At 46.8% G+C, this 14,286-nt stretch overlaps 1 protein-coding gene across 1 annotated transcript in view; it reads right to left on the minus strand.

Annotated features, from left to right (window-relative positions):
- The window catches only part of CDYL2 (chromodomain Y like 2), a 59,486-nt gene that overhangs the window by 21,810 nt on the left and 23,390 nt on the right, over positions 1–14,286 (minus strand). Inside the window, exon 2 of the mRNA XM_024735690.1 lies at positions 6,349–6,566. Within this exon, the coding sequence (XP_024591458.1) occupies positions 6,349–6,566 (218 nt within the window). The remainder of the gene's footprint in view (positions 1–6,348; positions 6,567–14,286) is intronic.

Below are 14,286 nucleotides of genomic sequence, written 5' to 3' on the forward strand. Positions count from 1 at the left end.
AGCCCCCACACCCAAAAAAAAAAAAAAAAAAAAAAAGGGTATAAAAAGGGAGCAGACCAGGGTCCCTCTCTCTCCTTCATCTTTACTTGCTGAACCCAGTCACCCAGGGCCCGTCTCAACTGCGACCACCCTCACGAAGGCCTTCCCAAATACCACAGACAAAATGCCACCCCCTCATTCCCCTGACACCCCAAGTACTTTAAATCCCTGCTCTGACACTTCTACAAACTCCCTGGTAGAACGGGTGTCTCCTTACTTTTTCCTGCCTCCTTCCTGATTTAAGCCCCTGTGACAGGCAGCCTCTAAGGCAGCTGGTATTCACACCTGTGTGCAATCCCCTCCCCTCAAGTACAGACAGGACCTAGTGACCCACTTCTAACCGAGAGAATATGGTAAAATGATGGATGCCCCGTTCAAGAGGAGACTAAGATACAAGATGACGACAGCTTGTCTTGGCTGTCCTCTCTTTTTTTTTTTTTTTTCTGGCTGCATTGCGAGGCTTGCGGGATCTTAGTTCCCCAACCAAGGACTGAACCCGAGCCCCAGCAGTGAAAGCGCCAAGTCCTAACTGCTGGACCACCTGGGAATTCCCTCAGCCGTCCTCTTTTGCCAAACCTCTTTCTTGGAGCTCTCGGTCCAGGGGATGCAGGCTGCCATGCTGTGAGTACCCCTATGGAGAGGCTATGCCATAGTCCATGGGGAGTAGCCAATGACAAGGAACTGATGTCTCTGGCCAGTGAGGACCTGGGACCTGCCAGCAGCCAGCTGGAGGAGCCTGAAAGTGGAGCCTCCCCCATCAAGCCTTCAGGTGAGACTACAGCCGCAGCCAACACCTCAACTGCAGCCTTGTGGGAGACTCTGAGGCAGAAGTACCCAGCTAAGCCAAGCCAGCACACTTGACCCTCACAGACTGTATTTGTTGTTTTAAGATGCTAAGTTTAGGGCAATGTGTTATGTGGTAATATAACTAATACCATCCCTTAAGAGTTTAAATAAGGACTTCCCTGGTGGCTCAGTGGTTAAGAATCCGCCTGCCAACCGAGGTGACACGGGTTCGATCCTCGGTCCGGGAAGATCCCACATGCCACGGAGCAACTAAGCCCATGCGCCACAACTACTGAGCCTGTGCTCTAGAGCCTGCGAGCTACAACTACTGAGCCCACATGCCACAACTACTGAGCCCAGGTGCCACAACTACTGAACCTGCATGCCGCAACTATGGAGCCCACATGCTGCAACTACTGAAGCCCGTGCTCCACAACAAGAGAAACCACCGTGATGAGAAGCTCACAAACAACGAAGAGTCGACCCCGCTCACCACAGCTAGAGAAAGCCCATGCACAGCAACGAAGACCCAACACAGCCAAAAAAAAAAAAAGAGCTTCAATAAAATAGTATTCTACTCATCTGTTTAGCCCTATAACACCAGGAAATCTGTGCATGTAACAGAATTTAATAAATGTTTGTTGGATTGACTGAATGGTACAGTGTTTACCTCCTCAAGAAGTTTAGAGTCTAATGGAGGCAATCAGACATTTCACAAATTACCACACAGCTACACATACACTGATAACTGGGATGTGTTCCAGGAGGGAGAGTGCAGAGGCCATGAGAGACAGACATAACCTGGTCCAGGAGGGGAGGGAAGACTTCCTTGTGGAAGTGGTGGCTGTGCTGAGATCCTTAGGAACAGCAAGGTTCAGCTAAGCCAGGAGGGAAGGAAGGCTGCTTTAGTCAGAAAGACAGGCATGTACAGAGGCCCTGGGGCAGGTGTGAGCATGAAAGAAAGCCAGGGTGACTGGAGTGCAGCAAGAGAAGAGTGGAAGTCCCAAATCCTTTCTTGAGATTCTCTGCCCCTGCTCTGCACTTGCTAGCCATGTGATGTGAGATGAGGCTGGAGGGTCAGAAGCACCGGCCTCACCAGCAACATTAGTTAAGGCTTTTGATTCTTATCAAGAACCATCAGGAGCCACTGATGTCTTTGAAGTGCGTGTGTGTGTGGGGGGGGGTGACTTGATTGTATGCGCATTTCCAACAGATCACTCTGTCTTCTGAAGAACGGATGACAAGGCAGGAAACATGACAGTGGGCAGACTTGTTAGTAGGTTACTACAATAGTGCAGACAAAATAGCTAGTACTGTGGACTCTCATGTTTGTGATGGAAACAGAAGGAAACACATGAGAGCTATTTAAGAATTAACTGGCTTGCAGATGGTGTGGATATAGCAGGTATGATCAAGAGGGTGTGAGGTGTGCCCCCGTGGAGGGTGGTGATCTGTCTGCCGAGGCTGGGAGCCACCAAGAAAACCAGGAACAGAGTGAGGGCCTGAGGTCCTCTCCTAATGGGAAAGTGAATGAGCTTTTAATCACCAAGACACTGGACAATCTATTTTTCTGGCTCTTTCCTTAAGGGGCATTTTCATTATTTTCCTGGCTCTTTGCTACATTTCAGACAGGAGAAATATTACAACACATCTGCTAGCCTCAGAATCTAGTTAATACACCCAGTAATGTGTGAATTTCTGCCCATGAGGCCGATCCAGCCAATGTCACATATACAACTAGAAAAAGAATTCAGTTATGACTGTGAAGGAGGCCTCCTTCCAGTCCCTCCATGAACGAGCAGGGCTGGGCCTGCTGGTGGCTGTTAAGTCACCTCCGTTTCATCTTAACAATGATAGGAACATTCACTGAATACCTCCTAGGTGCCAGGAACTCTGAGAGCCTCTTTTGCAGATATTATCTCCAATCCCACAGGGAAGATACTGTATAATTTCTGTAAACGAGAATGCTCAGAGAAGGAAAGTAATCCCAAGGTAACAGAAGAGGTAAATTAGTGGAAGGAGGGTTCAAACCCGGTCTGCTAGGCTCCTGCGCTAACTCTGTACCCCTCCCTAACACCACCTCCTCATTTCAACAGGACCTTCATTTCGGGGCTACTTTACCCAGTTAGCCAATTTATCCATAGAGTCAATCCACTTTGGTTGCTGAGAGAGCTGAAAACACCCGATCAATGACTGTTTCTCTGTCTTCCTCCTGTTCTGTTACTGACAGACACCAGTTAGGAGTAAACCCCCAAATTAACCAAGCCCGCGGCTCGGGAGGTGAGAACCCGGGCACCTTAAATCACTTGAATGCCACACGTTTCTGTGATGAGAGGCAACAGTTAGTACACAGAGCTGCTCCAAAGAGACAGAATGAGCTGGGAGACTTCTCATTTATTCGGTTTATCAGAGGAAAAGACTACGCCTTTTTCAAGCACACTTTTTATTTTTTTTTAATACATTTATTTATTTATTTATTTTTGGCTGCGTTGGGTCTTCGCTGCTGTGCGTGGGCTTTCTCTAGTTGCAGCGAGCAGGGGTTACTCTTTGTTGCGGTGTGCGGGCTTCTCATTGCAGTGGCATCTCTTGTTGCGGAGCACGGGCTCTAGGCATGCAGGCTTCAGTAGTTGTGGCGCATGGGCTCAGTAGTTGTGGCTCGCAGGCTCTAGAGCACAGGCTCAGTAGTTGTGGCACACGGGCTTAGCTGCTCTGCGGCATGTGGGGTCTTCCTGGACCAGGGCTCGAACCCGTGTCCCCTGCATTGGCAGGCAGATTCTTAACCACTGTGCCACCATGGAACTCCCAAGCACCCTTTTTAAAAGTAGTGAAGCAGAAAAAAATCTAAGCAGAATCGGTCTCGTGTGAATGTTTCATGATGAGCTTAAAATAACAAGGCTTCCAGGTGTATAAACATGTGAAGGGCGGCCTTTGGGGTAAACCACAGACCCCAGGCTCTGAGTCCTATGCAGAGGCCTACACAGCAGAGAACCCTGAGGTGGTTCTGCTGAAGGTGGAGGGGGGAGAGACCCCCAAAACACCATGCTTAGAAGAGGGGCAACGAGCAACCAGCAGCCCCCCCTAACTGGACAGGCTTGAGCCGCTCTCTTCCCTCACAGGTTGACAAGCATTCCTGACTGTCACCCCACAATCCCGAAAAAGAGCCACAGTCTATGTAAATCATAATGACAAGACACGTGATTGCAAGTTCAAGGACACAGCATCTCCCACTCCACCCACTTCAGGGGCCACGCTGAGTGCACTGGACGTACTGGGCAGTGCCAGGCCACCTAGCCATTTCCATCTGGCTGGGCGGCCACTCCTTGACTGTGTCCCACCTAAAAGAAAACACACCCCCGTGGTTCACCCTCCAGGTCTGCATGGCTACGGTGGACACTGGAGTGCAGGATATCAAGGGACAGGAAAAGGGGGTTTTCACTGAACTGTCTTCAGTGGGCCAGGCGCTGGGCTGAGGACCAGGACAAAAGGATGGGTGAAAGTGGTGAGGGCCCTGCCCTCCTGAAGCTCTGTGACCCCAGGCCTGTTCAGTTCCCTAGGCCTACCCTGTCTCCTCTGTAAGAGGTGGATCATAATGATCCTACATCAGAAGGGTACTGGTGGGATGACATGGGATAATAGCAAACATAAAGCCTGAAAAGCCACTACTGGCCACACCATAGTCGTTTTTGTCACTGATCACTCTACGTCCTGCCCAGGTCGGTCCAGTTGGAGAAGACTGCTTAGATGCCCGTTTTCCTACATTTGCACCGGTAACAATCTCTTCATTGCTCCCTACTAAGTATCCCATATTCTGAATGGTGTTTTCTACCTAACTGCATTAAGCATTCCGTTTCCCTGTTCTATTCATCTAAGACATAAGTAGGATTAGCATTTTAAAAAGTAATAGAGGGCGCTTCCCTGGTGGCGCAGTGGTTGAGAGTCCGCCTGCCGATGCAGGGGACACGGGTTCGTGCCCCGGTCCGAGAAGAGCCCACATGCCGCGGAGCGGCTGGGCCGGTGAGCTGTGGCTGCTGAGCCTGCGCGTCCGGAGCCTGTGCTCCGCAACGGGAGAGGCCACAGCAGTGAGAGGCCCGCGGACCGCAAAAAAAAAAAAAAAAAAAAAAAAAAAAAAGTAATAGAGGAAAAAGATAAATTGGACTTCACCAACATTTTAAAAATTGTGTATCAAAGACTACTATCTAGAAAGGAAAAATACAACCCATAGAATGGAAGTATCATAGCTCTGATAAGGGTCTAGTATCCAGAACATACAGAGAATGCTCAAAACTCAACAACAACAACAACAAAAATCCCATTTTTAAAACTAGGCAAAGGATTTGAATAGACATCTCTCCAAAGAAGGTAGACAAATGGCCAACAGGCACCTGAGAAGATGCCCAACATCATCAGTCACTAGGAAAATGCAAATCAAAACCACAATGAGACAGCATCTCACTCCCACTAAAACGGCTATAATAGAAAAGACAGACAATAATAAGTGCTGTCAAAGATATGGAGAAATTGGGACCTTCACATACCACTGGTGGGGATGTAAAATGGTCCAGCCACTGGGGAAAATAGTTTGGCAGTTCCTCAAAAAGTCAAATATGGAGTTACTATATGACCCAGCAATTCCATAATCAGGAATATATCCAAGAAAACTGAAAACATATGTTCACACAAAAACATATACACAAATGTCCATAACATTATTTTTCATGATAGCCCAAAGTGGAGACAGTCCAAATGTCCCTCAACTGGAGAACTAATGGACAAAATGTGGCCTATCCACACATGGAAGAGGAATGAAGCACTGATCACGCTACCACATGTAGAAACCCCCAAAACACCGTGCTGCGTGAAAGAAGCCAGTCATGGAAGACCATGTACTGTAGGATTCCATGCATACGAAATATCCAGAATAGGTAAATCCACAGAGACAGAAAGGAGATTAGTGGTTGCCGGGGACTTGGGCTGGGGGAGAATGGGGTGACTGTTAGTGGGCACAGGGTTTCCTTTGGGGGTGATGGAAATGTTCTGGAATTAGTGCCGATGGTTGCACAACCTTGTGAATATACTAAACACCACTGAATGGTACGTTTTAAAAGGGTAAAATTTATGGCATGTGAATTACATCTCAATTAAAAAAACTATAAGCGAGCAGAGTGAATATAATTCCATCTAAAGCAAAGAAATCTGACATGCTGATTATAATGCAGTCTCACTGGAAAAGCCCAAGATGTGATGCTTGGTTTCTGGGGCTAATACTGACTAATTCTGGGACCACGATCAGTTTATTGAATCTCTCTGTTTACCGGGGTCTTCATCTTCAAAATGGGATAATATGGTTACTGGTCGTAAAGATCAGACGGATAACGTATGTAAGGTAATCGGTAAATGGGGTCCCGCGGTCAAGTCTGCACGAGCGCCGGCTGTCTCCATCCACTCCTGAGAGCACAGAGAGAGAGCCAGCGCCCTACTGTGACTGCCTCAGAGTGACACCCACCCCCCATCCTGCCCCCTCACCTCAGGGGTCAGCGCGTTGTTGTCTGAGGTCTGGCTGGACAGCAGGATGTGTGTGAAGCCCTCTTCCTTCCGCACGACAATGTCCCGAAAGCGACAGTTGCTTTCGTTCTGGCGGACGCTGTACCTGAGCCTCTTGTCAAAGACGTAGTCCTTCTCTGCTTCCAGCTTCCTCTTCACCGAGCTGTGCAGGTTTAGTCCCCCGTTGGTCAGAGCAGAGCCTTCCAAAATCAGAGGAACAAAGTGAGAAACTGACTGGGGAACAGTCACACAGGAGTGTGACCAGAGAACGCTCAGATTTTCATGGAAAGGGTCCGATGTGGCTGGGACCCGTGTGCAGCTCTGTTCTGGGTGGTGAAGGGCCTGGGACTTAATGGCTCCAAACTTGGACGAGCACAGAGAGGGCTCTCTGTGAACGACCCCATGCAATCCTTGATTCCCTCTCCCACTCATCCATCCGAGAGCACCCAGCTTCTGCTTGGATGCTTTCAGCAACAGGGAACCCGACGATGGCCACGAAACAAAACAAACAAACAAAACCAAAAAACTGCAGCTTTACTCATAATAACCCAAAATCAGAAGCAACCAATATGCCCTTTACTAGGTGAATGGATAAACAAACTCTGGTTCATTCACACAAAAGAATATTTGGCATACAAAGAAATTCATTATCAAGCCACAAAAATACGTGAATGAATCTGAAATGAGTATTACTAAGAAGCCACTCTGAAAAGGCTACACATTACATGACTCCAATTACGTGACATTCTAGAAAAGGCAAAAGTATAGAAACAGTTATAAGATCAGTGGTTGCCAGGGGTTCAGGTGCAATAAGAGAAGGGTGGAATTGGTGAAGCGTAGGGGATTTTTTTAGGGCAGTGAAACTACTCTATATGATATTATGATGGTGAATATGAGACATAAAGCATTTGTCGAAACCTGAAGAACTACAGCATAGACAGTGAACCTTAAAGTATGCAAATTTTTTTTTTAAAATTAAGAGATGGGGGGAATCCAATGATGGAATGCAGAATGTGATAAAAGAATCTAACTGTATGACAAACGTATGAAACCACCTCCCTGAAGCGGGGCGGGGGGGGGAGGGGCTGAGCTAAGTAACTTCAGGAATGAGTGGAGTCTGTAAAATTAAAGGCCAAATAACCCGCACAGACACAGTGTACTCCAGCTGACAAAGTTGATCACATGGAGGTAAGTACGAGTTAACAATTCTGACATTATACATGAACGCTGGAGTTGAACAGTTACATAAATGGGTGGCAGATGGGGAGAAGAAGGTTTTTCAGTGTTGGAGTGGCAGTTTACAGGTAAGCAAGGGGAGGGGGCTAGAATGAGCAACGTGGTAATGGATGAGCACTGAAGACCTCAGTATGAACTCAATACAGATACAGATGGTTACATTCAGAAATATTTACAGATAAGCGTGTACAAACAGGTTAGTATATACATGTGTATTTCCTTGCTCTGTCAGCTGAGAGGGCCCCAGAGTCTGACATCCCAATAGCAGTGAGCACACCTGGGGCCCAGAGCTTGGTTTCATTCTCAATAAAAGGAACCAGGGCTCTCTGGAGAGATGGCTGATTCCAGGACTGGGGCAAGAAACATGCAAGATAAGCTTGCAGAGGCCAAAAGGACGGAAGTACTAAAAAAACCCCACAATAAATAAATAATAATAACGACAACCTTCACAATGATGGGGGTATGTCAAAAGGACACAGGAGCAAGTGAAAGAGCTCCCCATGGCCAAAGATGGCAGAATTTGAGCAACATAAAGTCGTATGTATTGCATTATAATTGAAAGCACAAAATAAATATCCATGAGTCCATACTGATATAATTAAATGAGATTGAATAAGTGGGAGACAAGAGCCAAATCTCCCATGGAGAAGAATTCCAAACAGTTTATGTAGATGCTCTGCTCTCAAGGGGGTAGAACATAACTTCTTTAAGGGCGGGCTGCACAAAGTGACTTCCTTCCAAACAGTGTGGAAAGTTGGGGGGCTCAGCGGGGAGAGTAACAGTGGAGAAACCTGACTGTGGCAGATGGAGAAGTCAAAGCCTTGCTGGCCACGTGATCAAGACCAACACCAACAGGGATAAGTCATGGCGTGGTGTGCACCCCTGACACGATGTGAGGAGAAGGGTGCTGGACCTCTGGGGTCTTCCTCTCAGAAACCTACAACCCCAGTCTAATCATGCAAAAAAGGTCAGACAAATCCCAATGGAGGAGAGTTCTACAAAATACCTGATCAGTATACTTCAAAACTGTGAAGGTCATTAAAAACCAGGAAAGCCTGAGAAACTGTCACAGCACAGAGGATCCTAAGGAAACATGACGACTACGTGTGATGTGGGATCAGGATCTTGGAACAGACGTTAGGATAAGGGATGGACTTTAGTCGATAATGATGCAACAACAGCAGTCCATCAGCTGTAACAAATGTACCACACTAGTGAAGAAGCTCATAATAATAGGAGAGACTGAATACGGGGTATACGTGAACTCTATTATCTTTCCAAATTTTCTGGAAATCCACAAAAGTGAAGTTTATTTTAAAGAGTACATTTTAAAATTAAGATAATTTTAAAAAACAAAACAAAACAAAAACCCCCCAAGAAAACCATTTCCCAGGCAACTGTGACTTACAGGCAGGTTTGAGACCCTGGACCAGTGGTTCTTACACTTTTTGTTTTTTAAAGATCATGAACATCTTTGAAACACACCTATCTACCTACCTACCTACCTATCTTATCTATCTATCTATCTTGGCTGTGCCGGGTCTTAGTTGCAGCATGTGGGCTCTTTTAGTTGCAGCATGCGGACTTCTTAGTTGCAGCATGCAGACTTCTTAGTTTCATCATGCAAACTCTTAGTTGCAGCATGCATGCGGACCTAGTTCCCTGACCAGGGATCAACCCCAGGCCCCATGCATTGGGAGTGTGGAGTCTTACCACACTCCCACACTTACCACACTGGACCACCAGGGAAGTCCCCAGTTGTTCTTACACTTGAACAGGCATCCGGATCACCTGGAGAACTGTTAAACCAGCCTGCTGGGTCCACCCCATGCTACTGCCCCTGCTGCAGCGACCAGGCTTTGAGAACCAGGGTCTGGATAACATCAAGGTGGACTCAGATTCTTAGTTAGCATGGGGGGGTCTTGGAATCTCAAGAACCAAGTCAAAGGCAGGGACCAGCAAATGCTTCCCTGGACCCTTTCCCTGCATACCCCGTCCCCACCCAGACGAGCACCCAGCCCCAAAGGGGCACAGAAGCAGCAGTGCCTGTGTCACCTGACAGCCTCCAAGAAGCCTCCTCATTTTGTACTTTTCCATTACCCACAGCAACTGGGCTTTGTCAAACACCATGATGTGGGTAAATGATTCAATGAACTCCGGAAAGTAAACGCGAGCATTTAATTAAAAGCCTTGTGTAAAGGGAGCTGTTTCTTCAGGGTCAACCTCAAAACCTCCAGCTCCTCAGAAGCTTCCTAATTAGAGCTGGCAGATCCGTGCTGGGGACCTGCTGGCACAGGTCAGCGCATCATGGGAGCTGCTCTCAGCGGCCACCAGCTCTTGGCCGTGAGAAGTCAGCAGCTCGGGGCTTGGGAAGATCAGTGCTACCCAGGGCTGGGAGAGGTCTGATTAAACTCCTGCCCCACAACCAAGTCAAGGTGCTGCTTTACAATTATATTAAGGAGGAGGACCTGAGGGTTACCTTTTCTGAGCAGCTCTGTACGCTGCCTCTAAATTCCTCAACAGTCCTACAAAACCGCCATTCTTACTCCACTTTGCAGATAAGGAAAAGTGAGTAACTTGCTGGGAGCCGTGAAGGTTTGAAGTGGCAGAGCCAGGATTAGAGGCAGCTGCCTCTCCTTTTCTCCGTTCATTCAAAACCTAATTAGGGGCTTCCCTGGTGGTGCAGTGGTTAAGAATCCGCCTGCCAATGCAGGGGACACGGGTTCGAGCCCTGGTCCAGGAAGATCCCACATGCCGCAGACCAACTAAGCCCGTGCACCACAGCTACTGAGCCTGCGCTCTAGAGCCTGTGAGCCACAACTACTGAGCCCTCGAGCCACAACTACTGAGCCCGCGTGCCACAACTACTGAGCCCGCGCACCTAGAGCCCGTGCTCCGTAACAGGAGAAGCCACTGCAATGAGAAGCCTGTGCACCGCAACGAAGAGTAGCCCCCGCTCACTGCAACTAGAAAGAGCCCGCACGCAGCAACCAAGACCCAACGCAGCCAAAACTAAAAAAAGATAAATTAAAAAAAATCTAATTAGTTATCACCTCCTATGGGCCAGCTATAACACTAGATGTTGGAGATGAAACAAAAATCAGAGAAATAAGGTCCATGCCGTCCCAGAGCTTGCTTCAGGCGTGGGAGATGGGAAGTAAACAAGTAGACTTAGTTAAAATAATGACAGATAGGAAAAGATAGGGTGACATGATAAAAAATATTGGGTGGGGGGTTCTCTGTGAAGGAGCCCATGGTCTTTCTGTTAAAGCATAAGGGGAAGCAGCCCTTAAGGAACCATCTGACCAAATAATCCATAAAACTATGTGAGGAAAACGGACCTGTTTATTCTCTATTAGGACACATGGCTCACATCTCCAATGGTGACGCACCATCTCTGGGCCAGGGAAGGGAGGAAGCCTCCGTGAGGGCCCGGATTCACTCACGTACAGCTGCGTAAAGTTACCTTTCTGGACCTAACTCTGACCTCACACGGAGGTGCTCTCAAGCCCACTCCTCTTCTTGGGCACCGTGCCTCTGGAGAGATGGGGGCAGGCTGGCAGGGAAGGCACCATGGGAAACAGAACATGCCGGAAGGATAGAAGTTTGGGGTTTTGCAGCCAGACAGCATGGCAATCCCAGCCCTGTGTTTGCTCATCAGGAGAAGCCAGGAAGCCACACGAGCCCTCGAGTGTCGTCTCCTTCATCAGAAGATGGGGTTAGTGGTACCTGCTTTTCATGGTTGTTCGGAGCTAATTTAATTAAGGAATCGATATGGGATTAGCAAGTGCCTGGCTTATTCTAGGCACTGCAGAAATGTTAGCTGAAGGATGCCAAATCATTCCAAAAATGAGGAATTAGCTGGTGAGTCCTTGCAGCCCCGCCTCTCGCACTCCCAGCCCCACACACTCCCTCCAAGCCCGAGGAACAGACCCAGGAGAGATGGGTGAACACCCTGGTGAGCCCGAAGGCCAGAGTGAAAACCCAGTGGTGGCGGCATTCAAAGCCCCGCACCCCGTCCTCTCAGGGCTGCGAGGCTGGAGGTCACTATCCCTCCTCTGTGCCCTCACTTCCCGCACGCAGATGACTGCGAAGTGAAGGGACACATGCTGTGCTTCTGGGACAAAGGAACCCCCACCCCCCGCCCCCAAATCAGACTAGTTTCCTTCCTTCCACTCCCTTCAAGCCTTCTCACATTCCTTCCTTCAGAGTACAAAGGAGTATTTCCCATTAGGAAGCCTCCATAAAATCATGCTCTGACACAGCCCCTCTGCTCCAGACGTGCAGAGGTGACAGAGACGACACTGGGCTCACAAACAACCATCTCTTTGTGTGTGTGGCAGAGCATCAGCACGACGCTCGACACAGGGATGGGGGCCAGGAGTGCTGGGCGGGAAGGGGACCCGGGGGGCAGCAGAAACCAAGCCTCCCACTCGAGACCGGAGGAGGGACCCAGGGGATGGAAGCCAGGCAATGGCGTGATGCCCTCCCACGAAGGCAGAACGACAGTGACAAAACCACGTGCTGTCCACGGCCAAGGCTTTCTCGGGAGCTCCGGGCCAGGTGGAGGGAGAGAGAGGAAGCAAAGAAAGACAGAAACCAACTTCCCTCTTGAAATGAGCCTGTACACCAAAATTCTGAAATAGGAAGATATTGAATGCTCAGAATCCTAGCCAATAAAATCAATACTGGTGACATGAAGGAATCCAAATCAGATAAATTGGATATTATGAGACATTCTGACAAGGACTTTAGAATAGCAATGTTTCAAATGCTAAAAGTGATAGATGTGAGAAAAAGAGCCATTTAAAATCAATAAGAAATTCTCAGACAAAAGCAGACAGAAAGGAAAAGAGCACAAGGGTAAGGCAAAGGACTAATTAAAAAGCAAATGACAAACAGGAAGAAATCTGCATATCACAGATAAAAGATCCTCAAATTGTAAAGAAATTTTAAACAGTGAGGACAAGAAGACCAAAATTCTTCCAGGAAAAAAGACAGACACAAGACATGGACAGACAATCCACAAATACTACATAAAAATAGCTCTTAAACGTAAAAAAAGATTTCATCTTCACTCAAAAGAATAATGCAAACTAAAACTCATAATAAAAGAAATGAAAGTTAAAACTACACTGAGATACCATTTCTTACCCATTCACTGGGCAAAAGTTCAGAATCTTGACAGTATACTCTTCTAGAGAGGATGTGGGGAGCTGGGCATTCTCTTAATTGTGGGTGGAATGCAAAATGGTACAACTACTATGGAAGGGAATTTGGCAACATGTGAGAAAACTGTTCATGCATGTACTCTCAACATAGCAATCACTTCTGGAAACATAACATAAAAATATACCCCAAAAATATATATATATTTATTATTATTACATATACATTTTCCTCACAGCATTATTCACAACTGCAAAATATGGGAACTACCTAAACTTCCAAGCATAGATTAAGGATGTAAACTACGGTGTATCCACACAAAGGCATACTATACGGCTGTAAAAAGAACGAAAACTATTTCTATGAATTAATGAGTGATTTCCAAAACGTATCTTCAAGTAAAGAGAGGCAAGGTATAAAAGTATTTTACCTTTAGTATAAGAAAGAAGGGAAAATAGATAAATCTGTTTATTTTTGCCAAAAGAAACAGAGGAAGAATAAGTCAGACAACAATGAAACTGGACATCCACAGTGGTTGACAGAATAGAGCAGAAGGGATGGGGAAGGAGTATAGTTCTCTTCTACGCTTCTCTGAGTATAGCTGACCCTTGAACAACTCAGGGGTTAAGGGCACCAACCCCATGCAGTAGAAAATCTGCATATAACTTTATGCATATAACTTATGCATATAACTGTGGTCCTCTGTGTCCACAGTTCTGCATCCATGGATGCACCCAACCATGGATCACGTAGTACTTATGTATTCAAGGGGAGGATGATCAATACAAATAACTTTTGGACTCAATATAATGACTTATATACCCTCAGACAAATCTTGAATTCTTCTTAGTGGATTTGCTTTTCGTAAGGGTAAGGGTGGAGCAATTCTAAAATTATTTTATGTGAATTATAGGGTGAGCAAATGAGTAACTGTATGATGTTATGGAGAAACAGCGTTCTCTCTGTGGAAGAAGGGACACACAAATATGGAATGCGGGAAGGCAAGGAGGAACTCAGTAGGATTAGAATGAAACTGGAGGTATCAGTATGAACTCATGGCTTTTAAAATTATATCTATTTCCTAGCTCCATTAGCTGAAAGGGCTTAGAAAAAATGAAGATCTCATAGCAATGAGCACACTCAGACCCCAGATGTTGGCTTCCAAATACCACCCCCACTAAAATAATCCAGGACTTCCCAGAGAAATGGCTGCTTCCAGGGCTGGGACAGGCAAGGTACAAAGTGGGCTGGAAAGTCTTATTGTACCTGGAAGTAAGGAAGCGACCAAAAAAATAACCAGGCATGTCAAAAGGACATATGAGGCAGCTTGGAGGGGTTCCCATTGGCCAAATCTAGGACAATTTGAACATAAAAGTAAATAAGAGGAAGAAATGGATTATAAACCATTGCATAAAATAATAATCTTCAAGTCTGAACTGATAATAGATAGATAGAGATGATGATGATAGATAGATAGATGAGAGAGAGGGAGGGAGGGAGGGAGGGAGGGAGGGA

Source organism: Neophocaena asiaeorientalis, unplaced genomic scaffold (genome assembly GCF_003031525.2).
Source record: "Neophocaena asiaeorientalis asiaeorientalis breed wild unplaced genomic scaffold, Neophocaena_asiaeorientalis_V1.1 scaffold40, whole genome shotgun sequence".
NCBI classification, from domain to species: domain Eukaryota; kingdom Metazoa; phylum Chordata; class Mammalia; order Artiodactyla; family Phocoenidae; genus Neophocaena; species Neophocaena asiaeorientalis.